The 20,129-nt window shown below is 39.0% G+C and overlaps 1 protein-coding gene across 5 annotated transcripts in view; it reads left to right on the top strand.

The window, feature by feature from the left end:
- ZSWIM6 (zinc finger SWIM-type containing 6) overlaps positions 1 to 13,861 on the top strand; it is a 109,226-nt gene extending 95,365 nt beyond the window's left edge. For all 5 annotated transcript variants that reach the window (XM_054002794.1, XM_054002793.1, XM_054002795.1 and 2 more), the window contains 5 exons: positions 2,091 to 2,226; positions 6,735 to 6,892; positions 7,418 to 7,581; positions 9,359 to 9,440; positions 11,253 to 13,861. In XM_054002794.1, coding sequence (XP_053858769.1) covers positions 2,091 to 2,226; positions 6,735 to 6,892; positions 7,418 to 7,581; positions 9,359 to 9,440; positions 11,253 to 12,115 — 1,403 coding nt within the window. In that variant the 3' untranslated portion in view covers positions 12,116 to 13,861. The remainder of the gene's footprint in view (positions 1 to 2,090; positions 2,227 to 6,734; positions 6,893 to 7,417; positions 7,582 to 9,358; positions 9,441 to 11,252) is intronic.
- The last annotated feature ends 6,268 nt before the right edge of the window (positions 13,862 to 20,129 follow it).

Below are 20,129 nucleotides of genomic sequence, written 5' to 3'. Positions count from 1 at the left end.
TCATGTGTTCATTGTGTCCTGACTGAGTTTCTGACTGGAACACCAACTGGCAAACATACATGAAATGGCTTCTTTCATTCAAGCAATGCCAGCTAGATTTGAATGGCTTTCAACTTCATTTCAAATGGTTATGAGACACACTGTCACCTATTAAATCTTCTTTGACATTTCCTTTGCAATCAGCCCTGGTCTTTAGAAATGTCCACCTATGGAGCTCAGAATATTTTCATGCCTAGTGATTTCTATCCTTGCATGTTGTGCTAAGGCGGCAGTCAAAAACATTGCTGAAACAAAAGTGCATTCACACAGCTGGCCATCCATCCATCCATCCATCCATCCATCCATCCATCCATCCATCCATCCATCCATTCATCCATCCTTTCAATTGTGATCGGTTGGAGTCTTTGTAGAAGTAGTAGTAGCTTCTGGGACTGCTGAGTGCTATCTGTGCAATAATTGTCCAGTAATATTTAATACAAGATTCTTATTCTGTATCTTGCAGCATTTAATGCCTGAACCTCTTGTCACTGAAGTCAGAAACTGTTTGACATAGTTTTCCTATTAACAGGAATAACAGTCTTAAGTGTGCAGGAAAAAGTGTAGAAATAGGGTTCATATGCACTGTGAACATTGCTTTTAACTTTGTTGTTGTCTATCGTGATGCTGCTGTTATCAATTGAAATCTAATTGAACCTTACTGAGAGAGAAAAATCCATTACCCCAATAATAGGGATAGTTTTCACATAAATAAAATAGAATTTCTAAAATTATGTGGGTATACTGGACTAACAGCCAGCTTTGGTGCATGATGTGGCCTTGTGTTCATCATCATAGAATAGTTAAGGTTGGACGAGACTAATAGTATGGTTGAGTCCAGCCATTAAGACAGCCACCACTATCTTCACCACTAAACCGTGTTCCTAAGTGACACATCCACACTTAATTTGAACACTTTCAATGATAGCTGCCCTGGGCAGCCTATTCCAATGCCTGACCATCCTTTCAGTTAAGAAGTTTTTCCTGATATGCAGTCTAAACCTTGCCTGGCACAATCTGAAGCCATTTCCTTTCATCCTGTCTCTGGTTGTCAGGGGCTTTTCAGGCAGGGGTGGAGAATCATAAGGTCTCCCCTGAGCCTCCTTTTCTCCAGGATAAACACCCCCAGCTCCCTCAGCTATTTCTCAGGACTTGTGCTCCAGACCCTGCCCCATCTCCACTGCCCTTCTCTGGACTCACTTCAGCTCCTCAGTGTCTTTCTTGCAGTGATGGACCAGAGCTGGACACAGCACTGGAGGTGTGGCCTCACCAGTGCCCAGCACAGGGGGACAATCCCTGCCCTGGTCCTGCTGATCCAAGCTAGGATGCCATTGGCCTCCTTCACCACCTGGGTACACCCTGACTCATGTCACCAGCACCCTGAGGTCCTTTTCCACTGAGCAGCTTTCCAGTTACTCTGTTCCCAGCCTGTGGAGCTGCCTGGGGTTGTTGTAACCCAAGGGTAGGACCTGGTACTTGAGTCATGACTGCATTCAGACCAAAGGGTTATTTAAATGCCAATGTCAGGTGAGACATTTGAGGGCTCAGGTCTGCTGTGGTCTTTAGTCATTTCAATTAAAGATGCCCATTTTTCTATGGTCATCATTCTTTTTTTACTGGTGAATTTGTGATGAAGCAGTGGCACACTGACAGAACACATGGGCATTGATGTACATAAAATAACTCTCTGGAGGCTGAGCTAGGATTATGACTTTCTACTTTTGCATACCAGGCTTGCTGAATGAGTCCCATGAAGTATGGTAATCATTCTGTCATTCATATAAGCACTGGCAGTGTGCTTAGTATTATACAATTTGTAGTGTGTCTTGTTTTCCAAATAATACATGGTATTTAATATAACTGTAATACATTGTGTATATATGATGTGTTATCTATTTCACTGAAAATAGCAATGTAACTTCACCTTTTGTGAAGGTGAAGCAGGAGTCTTTGAATACCACTTCTAGCTAAAGGTGTATTGAATGCTTTTAAAGGTTCAGAAGTTGGGGTCTAGCAGTTTGTAAAGACTGACATTCTGTTTCTCTTTCCTGCAGGTGGACCATATAGTGGCTTAGGTGAAGTCATCCATCGAGAGAGTGTTCCAATGCACACATTTGCCAAGTATCTCTTCACCTCTCTCCTACCTCATGATGCTGAATTGGCATACAAAACTGCACTGAGAGCCATGCGGTACGTATTCATGAGTCGTCTAAAAAGAGCACGAGTAGTAGATGTGGAAAGGCAGGAAAGGTTTGGTAATCAAGACCTACTCTCTTTTTCTAAAATATACATTCTTCCATTCAAGGAGTCAAGGAGGTGCTGTTTTGGTTCTGTCATCTATAAAAGTAAATTGTATTTGTAGTTACTATATTATAATAATTTATAAGTGTCCAATTAGTGTTTATTTAGGCTTGGAAAACAGGATTTTCTGTTTCAGATACTTCTAGAATCCCACACGTGTGGCACAATATTTTGTGTTATAAAGCCACTTTAGCATATGGATTCTCCCGCCCGTGTGGTTGTGTGTGCATGATATTGGTAATGAAATAAGGAAAGAGGTATTTTATCATAAGTCTCAGGATTGTTTGCTGCTTAGTCTGCTCAGCTGGACAATTTGTTACACTCGTCTTCTTTATAAATTGACTCTCAACAATAGATTTGAGTGGTGTGGTCAGAGCCTGTGCATTTTTTTAGTGCTTCATAACATCTTAGCCTCTTCCGGGTGAATGTTGGGATCTAAATGTGGTACATCCAATGACAGCAAAATGTCTGGTTTGCATCCTATTTGTCTTTAGTAATCAGGAAAAATATGATTCTCAGGCAGTGTTCAGTGTGTGCTGTCTCAGGACAGGTCAGATTGGTAATGGTATCTAAAAAAAGACTTCTGAATGAGTTTTCAAGGACTTAAATGATCAGTGATAAAACTGTTGTCCACATAGAATGCAGGGAAGAAAGTGGTCCCATCTGGATTGTCTGCTCACTATCAAGAACCTAGTAGTTGATGGTTGGCAAAGAATAGCCACAGCTGAATACTAAGAGCAGTCAAGTCTTAGATTATAAAAAAGAAAAAAATGTTGAGTTTTCCTGGTCATTATCACCAAGATTGATTGCACAGTGATTGAAGGATGCCCTGTCCACATGAAGAGTATTTAGCTTCATCAAACGGGTTGTGTGTGTACAGTCAGGAGGTGTTTATTCTGGAGCTACTCTCTCCAAAAAGCTAAAGAGAGTGAAAATAATTCCGGTGTTTGAAGGACTAAATGGGAGGCCCTGCATAAGAGCAAAATATAGCTGTCATTCTAAGCCAAAGGTCTGCTTAGCCTGTTGGATATTTTTCTGCCTCCAAGAAAGTCTAGTAGTGGATGTTATGGGAAGAGTCTAAAAATGTGAAAGAGTGACCATGCATACTTGCTGGTTACAATTAGCATTTTAGGAAATAGATTAAGATAAAAGTCCATTATTGGTGAACTATTGAGAACATTCAGATGGGTGATCAGAAAGTCTGGGCCACTTAAGTTTGCTAGTCTTCTTTTATCTCAAGGTAAGTACACGAATTACTGATTTTATCATAACAGGGAGATAGTACAAAATTTGGTACGTGGGGGTTTTTTGGTTGGTTTTGTTTCGGTTTGTTATTTGTTGTTTCTTTGGTTGGTTTGGTGTGTTTGGTTTTGTCTTTTTGCTAAAGAAAAAAAGTTAATTCTTTTATAAAACATACTTGTCTTGTATTTACTTTCAGTTACTACCTTAAATTATTTCTCAAGAGGTATGATTTCTCTGAGAGTTTGTATGGATTTTTCCTCCTTAAACTAAGCTATTGAAATGATGCTCCAAGGCTGGAGTAGTCATCCATCAGCAGCTTTCCTGACTGCCTCAGTGAACATGGAGTCAATATGCAGATTCATTTGAACAAGGATTTGAAACCAGTCAAAACTGAAAACTCTTTTGGAAGTTTCCTTTCTCAACTAGAAAAACAAACAAGACACTGAAAGATCCAAATGATGAAATCTCCAGTTAGTCTTGGGTAGCTCCAGCCCTCAACTGCTATAAAGCTGTCATCTCAACCAAAGAAATTACTTCTTAAATAGACCAGCATAAGAAAGAATTGTTTTTTTGTTTCCATCTGGTAAAATCACAGGAGATGTCAGTGCAATCAGGGCTGTTTTCCCTCCATAGCTATTTTTTTCTTCGCTTTATAAGACAGATGAAGGTTCAGCCCTAGATAGTAATCTTTCTTTTTGTAGTTTGATATTTGGCACTCTTCAGAAATGTGGACTGCTGTCTTGAAGGGTTGTGATGGCAGATTTAGATGCTTTCTATTCTGTGTCTGTCTGCATTCATCTGCACTTCTTAAATTCTCCTGAAGAAGGATGATTATTCTTTCCATTCACACCAGAATGTTAGTTCAGTTAATAAAGGACTCCCAATACAAACCAAATGAAAAAGTAATGTAATACTGCCTTGAGGAGACAAGAATAAAGCAAACATGAAGATTGAATGTCTGTCTCATGGCTGAGAAGTTGAATGGGTCAGAAGATGAAAATTTGAGCAACTTGTCTTCCATGAGAGAGAGGAAGTGGCTGTGGCAAGGACAGAAATCCCATGTGGAAGTTAGTAAAGGTGCTGCATGGAAATTGCTACAGCTGCTCATTCTTTTAGAAGTGAAGCATACTTCTTTACTCACATTTGTTAAAGAATTTAATTTCCCAAGATCCCAGGTAGTTGCTCTTCAGATAGAAGTGTTCAGTGTCAGTCTGCATACAAGTCTACATGGGTCAATTACCCATGGCAGCTCAGGAGTATTTAACCCATCTGTATTCAAAAATACCTGTTGCTGTTTAATTTTTTGAGTCCTATTTTAGTGTATGGAACACTTAATATGAAATAAATGGAAACTGAGACCAGAAAGCCAGTCATGTATGCATCTCAGGTCCGCAAGGACAGGGTTGTGCAGTCCTTGATGGTCACTTGTATCTAGTTTTCTGCTTGCAGCACTGAAACATATGGAGCGTAGCCTTGGAGAACGTGGATCTGCAGTTGACTGCTCACTTGGAATCTGAGCTTGAATGTTTGGCTTAGTTTGGTTTGATCCCTTGTTAAGCCTGAATTTCAGCCAGGCTTTGGGACCAGACTTTAATGGTGATGTTTATTCACAAGGTAGCTTTGCTAAAACCTAACTAAATAATTGATGTTTCGAAGAAAAAAAAAAAAACAAAACAAAAAAAGAGTGCTAAATCTACTTCTGCTTTTTTGGTGTTCCCTAACCTTGCCAAAATTGTGTGAAAGCCACCAATTCACAACAGCACATCTTTTCACAGCAAAAGAGCACAGAAGCTGGCAGTGAAATTCAAAGTGACAAAAGATTTCTCCAAAACAGCCTTTCTTTCATGCTTTTTGTCTGTTTACTCATAACCTACTAATCCCTTTTTTAATTTAATAGTTAGGATCTTTTCTGTTCATTGAAGCTATCTTATAATGCACCTCTGCAACCTCACTCTATGCTTGGAAAAAATCAGCTTTAGAATATGTTTATGAAGAGAGATATCTTTGTGCTGCTGGAGAATAGATTTGACTTGATACAAGGGTTTTTTTTTCCTATTTTCATGCACTTGCATGTGTGTGATAGTTATTTGGGTGCTGTGTTGTATTTTTATGTGCCTGCTAGACGCCTTTCCATATATTCAGAATTACCTTTCTCAGTGAATTTTTATTATACTGTATTATTATTTTACTAATATATCATATGCTTCAGGAATCTAAAAAATCCTGATGGAACTCAAATCCATCTTAATGCAAAAAACAAAAAAAAACATACTCCACAGCTGCTTACAGAACTTAGATATTTATTTAAATACAAGAAATTGTAACTTACATTTAAATGGGCTTATTATATAAGAAACAGTCTATCACAAAAACACAATGCATTGGATTTTCAATGTTCGGTAGTTGCAGTTTTGTCTCTTTGCAGGACAAAAGAGATGCAACTTCCTTGATCCTCACAGATCACTTCCTTCTAGAAAATCACAAGTGTATGAAAGCTGGTAGAAACAGACCTCAGATACTAAGAGACGTCAAGAAGCTAAGCACTGGAAAAGCTTTTCTTCTGCATACTATATATACTGCCTTATTACTATTTCTTTAACTGTTCATATGCTGAAACTATGCTTAACTGTATTGAAAAAAAAGCCTATTTTTGTTCACTTCTACTTTTTGTACTGATACTTATAGAGCAGCGGATGTACTGTCAGTATTTAGTATATTGCAAGGGCAGTAAGGTTAAATCTTTGCTGTGGGCTGTCATTTGGATTGTCATAGTCAACAACACATTAATTTGAATTTTTTAAGTATGAATGCTCCTTGTTGTGTAAGATTATTATTGACTGATGAGTACTTGATGAGAAAATGGAGTCTGAAAGTCATATTAAAGGAAACTTCTCTATCACTGCTGTTTGGGACCCTAACATCTGATTAGGGTACATTATAAAATACCGGTAGGTTAAAAACGCCTATTGATATAGGAAAGTTTGGCAAATGAACTTTTGATATTCCCCAAGAGAAGTGGTTTTCCTTTTTTTTTTTCTTTTCTGCAACTGAAAAAGCATATTTTATAGACAATACCAAGTATTCTTGCACCTTTAGCTTATGAGCAACCAAATGTAGTAGTGATTTAATGAAAGAGGATTTCTTTCTTATTTCAGGTTGCTGGTACTGGAATCCACAGCTCCTTCAGGAGACCTGTCCCGCCCTCACCACATTGCATCTGTTGTTCCAAACCGGTATCCCCGTTGGTTCACCCTAAGTCATATCGAATCCCAGCAGTGTGAGCTGGCATCAACCATGCTAACAGCAGCCAAAGGTACATTGCTCTCAGTTATGTACTCAACTAAATGTGTGCTTTTAATATTGCATAGGTAAACAGATCATAAAACTCATGCTTAGGAGTCCAGGTCATAGTCTGGCAGTAGTTTGAAATGGGCATAACAAACCAAACTGGCTTAAATCTGTCATGTAATTTTCTAGCAAAGTAGTTAATTTAGTTAGCTGGTAGCTAGATGAGCTTGGTATGAGGCTGATGAGACACCTTTTTATTCTCCTGACACATGACATTGACTATGAGACACAAAAGTGGACAAGTCAGTTCTAAAATTCACAAATCAGAGTGACTTTTGGCCCTGCACTGCGCTAACACCTTCAGACAGATCAGTTTGTGGTCTCTTAAATCTTTCATTCATACACAATTTAATTATTGAAGGTTTTCAAAAATAGAGTGTGTGTAATTAAACATCATACTATTGCATAGCAATGTCAGGCTCAGTTATAATGGATCTCTGGGTGTTTTGGGAGCTTATTCCATTTTGGTGATTCTGTTTACACCTTGCAGGTGATGTTCGGAGACTAGAAACAGTGTTAGAATCCATCCAGAAAAATATCCACTCCTCATCACACATCTTCAAACTTGCCCAGGATGCATTTAAAATAGCAACACTCATGGACAGCTTGCCAGATATAACTCTTCTGAAAGTTTCTCTGGAGTTGGGCCTTCAGGTATTTCCCTCATTTTTTGTTATTATAATAGAAGAAAGAAATTTTATGCAGTGTTGGTGCATGTAGCTTTTAAGCGCAGGACAGGATACTGTCTTTGGGCTCTATCTGGACTTGGTTTTAAGTTCTGTTTTCTAGTACAAAGCTTAATGTATTGGTAAACACAGACCAAGAATCTGCAAAGTCCCTTTGTGCCATTCAAGTGGAAGGTAGAGCTGGCATTTGTTGGCTGCACTCTTCTGTTCAGGGGTGAGAGAGGACCAGTGTGGTGGGTTCAGGATTATATTTAGGACTGGCTAGAAAGTAAAATTACTCTGCTTGCTGGAAATGCACTGTATTTTTCACGTGGTCTTCAGGGTTTTTTTCCTTTTCTTTCTCTTCCTTTCCCCTAAATGAGAACTGGTACATGCTTGTTGAAAGCCAAGGTCAACCATAATGACTGGTTGCTAAGGCAGAGCATGTTGACAACAGCCCTCTCACTTCCATCAACATCCTGTACTCCACAAGCTGTGGTATAGTTAGATGCATCTGAGGGTGCTTGAGGTGTACAAGTACTGCAGATCAGTTTTCAGGCTCTGACGAGAGACTTTGCAAGCTAAAAGGAGACAGCCAAAGCTGACACTTTTGAATCTTAGAATTTAAGCAGTTCATTTCAACAAAAGCAAATATCTTCATCCCTCTTTAGGGAATTCTTAAAAAAAAAAACATGCAAAGATCAGAAAACCATTTATTACTTTGCTTCAGTAAATAAAGCTCCAAAGACTTCTGGGGAAAGGATATTTTCCCAATTGCTTCTTATGCTGAAGAAAGGTACCGAAATCTTTAATCAAAAAGATGAGGGTTCTGTATGCTTTTTTAGGCTTTCATATTTCCATGGTGACTGTGGAAATCTGTTTCATTTGCCTTAAATGTTTATGTGAGAGAGAGAAAAGTCCTTAAAATTGACCTGTGTGTCACACCAAGCTTTCACCAAGTATCATTAGAAGGAAACAGCACACTTTGGGTATTCGTGTATTCATGGATACTCTCTTGTGGCTGACAGTGTCATCAGAATGTCTTCAGTGCGGTCTAGTGCAAGTTATGTCACAAACCCAACAAACTGGAACTGTTGTAAAATTTGCCCACTGTTCTGTTCCAAGCTTACTAAAGGTGTTTTAAGAATCTTAAAGATTTGTTTTCCGGAAGGAAGGTGCATAGCAGTGTAATTCCCGCCAATTCCCAGCTGTGTAGTTTCTTACAGTGAGGCTTTCCCTGCAAGAAACAGTCTCAGCGCTGTCTTTAGTGGCCTATATATGATTCCCCCTTCTTTTCTCCTCAACTTAATTGTAATTTGGTTGTCTGTGTTCAGTGTCTAGTATCTGACTACTTAAAATAATTAAATGCCCTGGAATATCACACGATGATTGCTGGTATACTTGTGCATAGAAGGAGGAGATGTTACGTAATTTCAATAATTGGTAATTGATTGTTGGTTGTTGTTGTCTGGGAGAAGGTTTTTCTATGGGATAGCGTTTTTTCTTGCCCTCAGATAAAACAGCCTTTGTCCTCTATCCCTGAAGGATCTGCAGGTGGAATTACTGTCTGCATGCTGTTCAAAAATACTCAAACAGTGTTTTTCAAATTGTTTGACATATCAGCTGAAAAAGAGGAAATGGAGTGGAGAGGGCAAGAGGCTGCCATTTTTAACTCTAGTATGTTTAAGTACTTCAAAATTGCTATCTGTTTGTCTATAGCCTTGGTTTGCTATTTAATTTTTATTTTGTTTGTGTTCTTTTAACAGGTGATGCGGATGACGCTGTCAACGCTGAATTGGCGACGGCGGGAAATGGTGAGGTGGTTGGTAACATGTGCAACAGAAGTAGGTATGTTCTGAAATGTTTCTCTTGTCAGCTACTCTTACAAGGTTTGATCTTCCTTGTCAACACCCAAGTTCTGCAAATGCTTCCCACTTCATGTTCATCTCTAAAATTCCTTTGGTGAGAACACATCATGGCAGTGATTAGTGGGTGTTTTTAGGCACAAAGCAAGTGAGACAATAGTTGAGTAATGCAGTGTGACTTCTTTCCCCCATAAGGTGGAGGTGTGCATAACCTATGGGAAGCATACAGATGCAAATACTAATACTCAAAATACTCAACACAGAAGTGGGAGATCAGTGCTCTCTCAAGTAGCATGTTTGGATCATTTTAGGCTTTGCTATAGATTTCTTGCATGTCTTCTCATAGTTTATGAGGCATCTCATAAATCTTCTGTGTTAAGGTTTACCATCTTCAGAATGATGATGCAGGGTCTGAAAATGAAGATGACTGCATTAAAAGCTGTATAGCTGTTAAAAAAAAAAAACAAAAATCAGCACCAATGCTAATGGGAACAATCTAAGTACTTGTGATAATGGAGCCATTTTAATTGCCAGTAAAGGTATTTTTGGTATTTCTGAGTTGGATTGTATTGCACAGATGCTTCTTGAGTTTCAGAACTTAGGAAGATTGCTGCTGCTTATTCTCTGGATTAATTTATTTTTTGTTTTATGCTTAGCTGGTCTTATATTGGTGTCAATAGCATGGGGAAATAGAGTTTGCCTTTGTATGCTCTCTGCCAGAAATTGGTTTGTGTCTGCAAATTTTCATGCAATCCTCTTGTTTTATTGCTTTTATATCTTTGCTGGGGTAATTTTTGCTAAGGTTATCTTACAGATATTAATGCCTGAGTATTATTTTGTGCAGCTGCATCTCAGCAGATAAAATACTAGAGTTAAAATCACTTTAAATTGGTTTACATATTCTAATATAAGTGTCCTGTAAAGAACCTAAAATGTTGTGCAAAGTACTCTTGAGACTTAATCAACACAGTAAAAAATCAATATGGTAATGCTAGGACTCTGTTTATTTAAATGAAGATACTGTGTTCTCTGGCTATGATGGTTTCCTGCAAATGAATGATTGGGTGCATGGGAAGTATCAGAGTCCTGCAGAGAAAATGAAGACCTCTGTGTGTAGTTTAGGTGGGCTCACAAATGTGTGTAAACTGCCTCTAGCAATAAGGCACTAGAGGTAATTGTAGGTTCAATTTATGGAACCCATCAGTCAGTGTTTCCTCTGCCTGCGAAACACACTGGGAATACAGTGGCACTGAGAAATCCAATATCCAGTAGTTCATATTGCTCATTGTATTTCTTTAATAAGGATCTTGCTGATCATGTACTTACAAATTTGATTGCTTTAAGGTGTGGTTTATAAGTTCTGCTAAGGTATGCTGTGGTGTTCTCTTAAGAAAGCCATTTTGCCTACTTTTCACATAAGCTGTGCCTTGAGATTCACAGTGAGAAAAGAGGTTGCAATTGCCCTGGTGTTCAAGGTGAGGGCTGCTTTTGAGTGAGATGATGAGATGAGCCAGATTTTACCCAAATTGTCTTAAGTAAAACAGCTCAGCTGTCACAACAGGAGATTAAAGCTTACCTTGCAGGCTATTTTTGCTATTTTCTGGGTTTATGGGATTGCTGCAGAGTTTGTACAGTAGTCTTAGTTTAAATGTTCTTTTCTAGCCTTGTTGTCTGTGAGCCCTTCTTGTTGGGATGTACTGGCTACCTCTTAGACTTTGTGGGAAGTATAATCTGCTGAATATCTCTGTCTGGTGGGTTCTATCAGTTGTGACTAATCCTTTCTTTCTCTCCCCAGGTGTTTATGCACTGGATAGTATCATGCAAAACTGGTTTACACTTTTCACTCCAACAGAAGCCACTAGTATTGTTGCTACAACAGTGATGTCCAACAGCACCATCGTCCGTCTGCATCTGGACTGCCATCAGCAGGAGAAGCTGGCCGGCAGTGCTAGGACACTTGCTCTACAGTGTGCCATGAAGGATCCTCAAAACTGTGCCCTTTCTGCACTGACCCTATGTGAAAAGGATCACATAGCTTTTGAGACCGCTTACCAAATCGTTCTAGATGCTGCTACAGCTGGCATGAGCTACTCGCAGCTTTTTACCATAGCACGGTACATGGAGCACCGTGGTTACCCCATGCGGGCCTACAAGCTGGCCACTTTGGCCATGACACATCTCAACCTGAGTTACAATCAGGACACACACCCTGCCATTAATGACGTTCTGTGGGCATGTGCGCTCAGCCACTCCCTTGGGAAAAATGAGCTAGCAGCTATAATACCTCTGGTGGTCAAAAGTGTCAAGTGTGCAACAGTACTGTCGGACATTTTGCGAAGGTGTACTTTGACCACTCCTGGCATGGTGGGACTTCATGGAAGGAGGAACTCTGGAAAGCTTATGTCACTGGACAAAGCCCCTTTACGGCAACTCTTGGATGCCACAATCGGAGCCTACATTAATACAACTCATTCACGTCTCACTCACATCAGCCCACGACACTATAGTGAGTTTATAGAGTTCCTCAGCAAGGCAAGAGAGACTTTCCTAATGGCTCATGATGGTCACATCCAGTTTACACAGTTTATTGACAACCTAAAACAAATCTACAAAGGCAAAAAGAAACTGATGATGCTGGTTCGTGAACGGTTTGGTTGATGAAAATGCGTGAATGGGGGACTGGGGGGGAGGGGTGGTTTGTTTTTACTTGAGCCTGCCTTTGTATCCTTTTTAACTTAAAGAAACAGAGCCACACCGGTATTATATGTGTATAGTTATATTGAGTTTGCAAACTAAACTGTCATGTTGTGAAAGTTTGTGTGTTTAATTTTCTTTTCTTTTTTCTCTTTTGTATGAGAGAGAGAGGTTAAAAAAGGTTTGGTTTACACTGAGTATATGTTGTCAAGTGGCAAAAGCCCACATCGCTCTCCTGTTATTTCTGTATATGTTCACAGCCTCAAAAACAAATATATATTGCAATGGCTTTAAAAACCAAACAAAACACCTCCATCCTGTGATAAGTACCTCGAATGGATTCAGCTTTACTCCTTTGTAACTCATCCTTACATTTCAGCATATTTAAACAAACCAACAAATGAAATACTAATAGTTAAAAGGCTGACCACGTGGCTTTGCAGTGCTGTTCATCCAGAAGCATGGCACACAATGCTTGTGCATGTGGAAACTTAGCGACTGTCAACATACATTCTCAGGGATTTATCAAAAAAATTAAAAAAAGAATGAGAGCATTTATTGTACTGTATATATATTATAGTATATGTCTGAATATTAAAAAATATAACATTAACTAATTTATAAAAAAAATCTATGTAATGCAAAATACTTGAAGCTGCAGTAGCTTGGTTTTAAACAAAAAAAGAAAAACTGTCAGAAGGACTAAAGTGCGCCTTGCTTCAGGGTTGGCTCAGGTGGTGAACTATATGCTGGGTATCTATGCAGAGCCACCTTTTGGATTGCATGGTTGGACTGATACCTATTGGGGAAAATTTTATATATATATATATTTATACAACCTGTGTATACATATATATGTATACACACATACACACATGCTTGTAACAGGCACTATCGTAAAGAGGGACAACAAAAAATACACAGCCAGAGCAGCAAGCCTTAGCATTAAGAATACAGTATGCCAGAACTGGGGTTTGTGCCTCATAGCCTAGAAAACTTAAAGAATATCCTTTTTGACACAAAACGCAAAATGTTTTCCAAAATTATTGACATAATACGTTATGCCTTTGCAGTGAGCTAATAATAAGCTAACCTTTGTGCACAAATAACATATATATATATTATATATATATATTCTGCATAGGTATTTTGACTTTGTGCAGGACAGAAAGTTGTGTAGGTATGACTGTTCTACTTTTCAGTTTGTTTTTTGAATTTATTTTATTTTCTCTAGAATTACTCAGACAAAAGCAGCCTTCTATCTTGCCTTGTCTTAATGCTTTAAAATAACCAAACTGGAGATCTAACTACCAAACTGTTCATTATATTATTAAATACCAACTTTGGTTACAGTATAGTGTCTTTACTTTAGCTGATGGTTCTGTATCCTTGTGCTTTTTAAAGCAGTTTTTATGTTTTGGTGCAAAAGTTGTCCAGTGTCTCTTGTTCCCTTCATTAGAGAACATGCTAGAGGTATGTTTGTAGGTATTTTTGTTTAGAAAAACTATTTCATGCTCTCCATTTTATTTATTATAATAGGTAAAAAGGTTGTACTTCATCACCCATGTAAACATGCTCATGAAGTTGAAAGTAATTAAGATTTGATACACTGATATCAATTTATTTATGTAACTAAATCACTGTTTTATAAACTTGTTAATGATCAACAGTTTTTTTTGTTTTGATTAAAATTAGTTTTTTGAAAGTTGATTCTGCCTCCTTTAATGGTGTCTGTTACTGGATTTGAATTGTGTTCATAGATCATGAATGCCCATCTAACGATTTCATTGCAGTGTGGTGGTATGCAATGCAACCACCAAGTCCAGGAAATAAATGTTGTGTTCTCAACAGTTCTGCTCAGGAATCATAGTGTTCACAGCTGCTGGTGGAAGAAGACCTGGTAAGGAGAGAAGGGGCCAAATGCTGCCTGTGTCTGAAGAGGTGTGTTCTGTACATCAAACAGTAAGCATTGGTGTACCATCCTGGTAGGATTCTGGACTGTGTGTTTCCACTCTGCGTTATTTGGGTGGCCATGAGAGTTGAGATGTGCTGTGGATGTATTCAAGGACAATTAGTCCTGTTTATCAATTGGTTTTTCTAAATTGTTTTGTGTATTTTGAGTCATGCAGCTCATTCTACACAGTGTGAAGTTTTTGCTCATCAGCTGATAGGTGATATTTCTATTTTTTGGAGCCCTTACTCCATAGGAATTGTGTGACTTTTCTAGCCCTTGGAGAATAATGGAATATGACATGATTGCAAATTGAAGAGGAGCTTTCTGCTTTACCACTATTTAATCATCTTAGGAATGTTACTTGATGTCATACTTGATCTGATAATTTTCAATTCCTTTTTTTTTTAGTATTTTCAGCTGAAAAGATAATTAGTATGCAGCAAACAACTAACAGAGATACTAGTGTAAACGTGAATTCTGACAGTGAGGCTCGCGTCACTGAAGATTAAGAAGGAAAAGGTCTGAATCTTTGCACAACTTGTCATGTAAAATATGAGTCTTTTACCAGGTCTTGCTAACAGCTGAGATGTCCTGATCTAATGGTGCTAACATTCTGTGACATTCTGTGACTTCAACTCCTTCCAAGAATTGAATTCTCATTACATTTTTGGTTCATTACTTTGTCCTAGATGAATTATCTGTCATGGACAGTAGCACAGGATGGAAAAGAGGAAGTATCATTTCATTTTGTAATAGGGTTTGCATGGTTGCTTTTTTATGTGGTTGTTTTAGTTGAGGTGTTTTTTTTTTTTTTTTCTACTTTTACAAATAATGCCACAGTAAGGCTAATTCTGGATTATGCAGATTGTAAAATTGAAGCCTCTTTGAAGACCAGGCGTTAGAATTAAATACAGTCGAGGTAGTTGTCACCTGGTTTAGACAAGCACATCGCTGCTTCTTGCAGAACTGATGGAATTCTATTTGGCTTATTTTCTTGACTGAGTAAAATCTCTTCTGTGCCTGCACTGGTGCTGTGCAGGGCAGTTCACACCACGTTACAAGCCCTCAAAGACTAACAGAGACTTGGCCAATCTCTCTAGTAAACATATCTCAATATGTCAAAGAAAAACCTCAGGGCTCTTGTTAGAGGCTTTCAAAAGTCTGAAAGTCACTCTTTAATATCTCTTTAGTGTTCTGTCAAATTAGTTCAAGCTTTTGCTTTCCATTTTGGTTTTGGTTTGGTTTTTTTTTTAGCAATTCAGATTTTCATGTAAGTGGGTGTAAGTAACAAATGCAACAAAACTGGGGTGCTGCTTACATGGAAATTTTATCTTCTGAGGTGTAGTTAGAGTGAATTTGCAGTAATTTGTTTTCACTGAGATGCCGTCATCTCAGTGATTTTGTAAAAATGAGGGGGGTTTTTTACTGAAAATCATACAAACCTTCCATTTCTGCTTTAATAACAAAAGTTCTAGGAGTTCATTTAATTTTAATGGAGGGTATGATTTGGGAAAGTAGCAATATAGCTGATACCTTTACCTGAATTAAGAACCCTTAGATATCCTCTTGCTCTGCAGTTTTGACTAGAGATAAAGTATTCAGAGGCAAATATTTTTCCACTATTTAAATGCTTGTCCTGTGTAAAGTATGTACTTTGTGCAAGAATAAGTGGGGAAACAAGGAACATAAACCACAAAGTGTTTTGCCAGCCCTTGCATTGCAGCAGGCAAGACTATACTGAATGTGAAATGAAAAGCTTTGTAAGAATCTTAATTGGAGAGACACCAAAGTGTCAGGTCCAGCTTTACTTGTGAGAAGAGGTTGGTCGGATCTGCCTCCTGTGGAGAAGTGTACTCTCCATACTGCACATGGGGAGGTCAGTCTTGCCTCGGCTAACACCCTGGGCAGTTAGCATCAAGTGTGCTACCTACCTGTCAGCTGAAATGTTTGCAATCCATATTTATGGTGTTGTCTGTGTCCCTGCTTTTATTAAAAATAGAGAATTGTGTACTCTGAGAAAAAAATCTGTCTTAAAAAGGAAATCACATCAGCTGCTGTATTTGCAGACAACTCCAAGGTCATAGGATCTAAGATTTCTATTAACATATATTGACTACAAAGCACAAGTTATTTCTAAAGCCAACCTTGACTGATTTCTATAGCTTTTTAGGTAGAGAGCAATAATGACTAGGAAGTAGCACAATCGTGAAGCCGCCCAGTGAGTCATCTTTTGCTGAGTTTTGTGAAAAATGCATTTAATTGTTGGGATTTTTTTCTTCCTCTTTAGCTTTTGTCCTTTTGCATATGTAGTTTAAAGAGCTTTGTATTTGGAAAAATGTTTACATGAAAGGTGATGTACTTATGGTTTGATGATGCAAAATGAGCAACAGAGCTATTGGTAACCATGGTCCATGGTGTTGGAAGAATCTGTGGAGCAGTGAATGGGAAGGGCGAGGCTGATGCAGGGGCTGGTGAGCTCAGTAAGGCCTAAAGGAGCAGCCACATCTGACGTGCAAAATCAACACTCTCTGCCTTTCCACCACTCTGACCTTGGAATTGTTTGTCTAACCACAGGGAAGTCTTGGTTTGGTGTCTCAGGCATCAAAGGCACGTCACTGTTCACAGAAGGATTCTGCAAAGTCAAAAAATGGATGAGGGTGATTAAGGACAGAGCTAAATATTCCTCTAGTGAAGCAGCTGGAATTACATCAAGGCTAATGTTGGCAGACACTTTTGAGAAGCCTGTTAGAAGAAAAAAAGTAGGAAGTACTGCCAAATTCTGCCTGGTTAGTGGGCAGGAAAAATCATTTGGGGTTTGTGGCCTTCATTTCCAGACAAACTATATTGCATTAAGCAGCATAATGTTTACTTGTAACACTATAGTGCCCGGCTTTTCCAATGCCTAGGCAACAGTCAGGCAGATGGCAACTCATCACTTTCCCAATGGTGTCCCTGAAGCCTTCTGTTGCCTCTGAAAAGGCAGGGTGTGGGACAAAGGCTGGCCTTGCTTGGGCCATCTTGCCAATATCTTGAGGAGCCCTGAGCAACACAACCAAGCCAATTTAGGAGGCCAAGGTTGCAACAGGGAAAATTACATGAAATGCTTTCCCAGCAAGATCCCATTTGTAAAACTATGAACAGCAGTTGGTCACTTAAATGAATGAAAATTCTGGGTTCTGAAGAAAATATTATTTCTTTTGTGCCTCTAAGTGATGCTTCAAACATGTTTAGTAGATGAGTAGATTAATTAAAAATATCCCAAATAAACACCAAAATGGAAGACACGCTAACTTGTCCCTGAAATGAGCAAATGTACTTGAAGGGGAATTTCATCACACTCATACTCTGCCTGTTGCATTTATGAACATGAAGGTGTGAAAGGCAGCTCTCACTAATACCATTGTGACAACCGTCACCCCTCTCCAGGTGGGTTTAGTGGGAGAGAGGTAAGGTATTTTTAGGTGGTGTTTTCTTTTCTTAGTTTAAAACCTTTTTCTCTCTAGCCACCTGATGACTGATTCCAGGTATGGCATAGATGCAGCATGGGAAAACTCTGCCTGGTAACTCAGGATGTGTTTGTTCCACCAATTCTCTGTGTCAATACAAATGTCTGACCTAGTACATACTTTTTTCTCCAGCAGCCTGCAATTTTTACGTCTTTCAGGAGGTTGTCTCCACCTCTGTCATGCTGCCAATTCTGGGGACTTTCAGTTTTGAAAAATGGGCCTCCCCAACCAGTCTTGCAAATCTGGAATCCAATTTAAAACCACTATGTGCTACAAGGCCTTTGGCTTGGCTGCTACTTAGCAATTTAGCAGGTCTTTCATATTCTTTGTCTAAATCATATAATTAGAAACTGAGAAGCCTAATAGACATGTTTGGAAATTTTAATGTGAGATGATACCAAATACTGAAAAAGAAACTTAAGCATTGCCTTACGGAGTGGTGGTTGTAGAGGGAGACTGTACTCAAGAGTTTTCATCTGCTCTGAACCTCTCAGTGTTTTATGTGAAGGAAACTCCATGTGAGAAAGACTTAACTATTACATGGTCGCTTTGGTTTCACAGCCTGCACTTTTTCAGGTATCACTATATTCTCTATATGAAATGATCCAGGACTTTTTCCATATCTCAGCATTCTTTTTTTTTTTTTTTTTTTTTTTTTTTTTTTTTTTTTTTTTTTTTTTTTTTTTTTTCCCACCAGTCGCATGGTGTATACAATGTTATAGTGTACCAAGTAGAGTTTGTCCAGATTGGGTTTGCTTTGACTTTGTATGTAAACCTTGAGCCTAACACTGGTAAGTTACTGCCCCTCACAGGTAATTAGGGGCTGTATGTGCTATCCTCATTTGTGGAAGAAGTGGCCACTGCTCATGAGGAGGCAATATGGCACTAATCAGAGTTTGATATCATTCATTTTGTGAGCATTTGGACTTCCTTGCACAGCAAATGCAGGCAATAAGAGCCAGAAGCTAAAAACCAAAATTTTTTAAAAGGCAATAATTCACAAGATTTGGTCTTTCATCAGAAAGAATAAAGTCAAGAAAACCATAATTACTGGCAAGAGCTTGAAGTGCATCCATCATTAAGCATATACACAGCCAAGGCACAAATTCTCCACTTTTAGAAAAGTTTAGGCAAACCAGACAGGATGATTTTGTCTTTTAGTTGCCAGTTTTTTAGTACCTGAATGGTCTGTATAAAGTTTGTGAGTAGTGTGTGTGAGAGACCTAATTGGATGAATTAAAATGGCACTGACTCTGTTGAGCCCAATATGAAAACACTAGTTTATGCACTTGTTTGTGCTGCTGAATTGGACAGCAATTTGTTTCTTGCACACTTGCCACACTGGCAATCACACTGGGCTATCTCGTTGCTCACCCTGCATTACTTAAAATACATCTAGGTTATCTATTACCAGCATCAATCCCAAATTTCTGTTTTCTGGTGACAGGAAATAAAATGAAAGACATTTCTAGCATTTGGACAGGTGCTTGAGAAGTGCAGCTGGAATGAGAGCTCTGATCAGAAGCTTGAGCTTTAGTATCTGCTGAGTTCAGGACCTGAATTTGCTGCTAATTTCACAGCAGTTTTGTTTTTGCTGCCACTCAAGTGTGCACTTACAAGTGAGTGTGTTCAGGAGAGACAAATGTAGACTCACCTCATGGTGTGGGGACAATGTGCATGTGTGTATCTGGATGTCCAAGCCCTAACACGGCTATTATCCATGGGCCAAAGTTTTTCTTCAGATGTTGCAGTTGGGTGAAGCATTTGTGGAACAATGGATCATCTGAGTTGGCTAGCTGATATCCATATGCATGAACATCCTGCAAGGAAGTGCTATGACCAGGTGTCCAAGACTGAGCACCAAGATGTTTCCTATTACCATCCAAGTAGCAGTTGCATCTGGACAGTTTTCCTTATCTCCTGTTAATGGGCCCACCAATGTCTTGCCGCTTGACTCAGAGATAACACTCTCCAGGAGCCAGTTCTGTTTAACAGGTGATTAAGGACACACCTCGTGACACAGAATAACATCAGCCCATTGTGAGATGCTCTGCCCAGGGGGAGAAGCTAGGCATTCCCACCTGGATAAATCCAGGAATTTCTAGACAGAAAGGCAGCCTTTCCACAGGTTTCCGAGAAGACACAGCAACCACATCTGCCACGTCAAGAAGACTGCAGCCACTCCAATTTGGACTGCTACCAGCACGCTGGCCAAAGCGGGTGTCAGGTTGTATTCTGACTTTGTCAGTGGTCTTCCTTTTGTATCATTGCATGTATTTTTGTCTTATTTTTTTTCCCTTTTCCCAATAAATTGTATTTCTGACTTGGAGTCTCTCACTGGTTTTGCTTTCAAACCAGAACACCAGGCCAGAAGTCAGCAAGGGGAACAAAAAAATGAGTCAACATGTTTGTTTCTGTCCTTAAGTCCATATCTTGATAAGCCGTGGGCACAGGTAGCCCTGGAGAGAATGGTCTTCCTATCTTTTCTTATCTTCTTTCCTATCCTTTCACTACTACT

The sequence above is a fragment of the Vidua macroura genome, chromosome Z (genome assembly GCF_024509145.1).
Source record: "Vidua macroura isolate BioBank_ID:100142 chromosome Z, ASM2450914v1, whole genome shotgun sequence".
In the NCBI taxonomy this organism is placed as follows: domain Eukaryota; kingdom Metazoa; phylum Chordata; class Aves; order Passeriformes; family Viduidae; genus Vidua; species Vidua macroura.
Note: the sequence above shows the minus strand (reverse complement) of the source record. Positions and strands in the feature narration are given on the sequence as shown.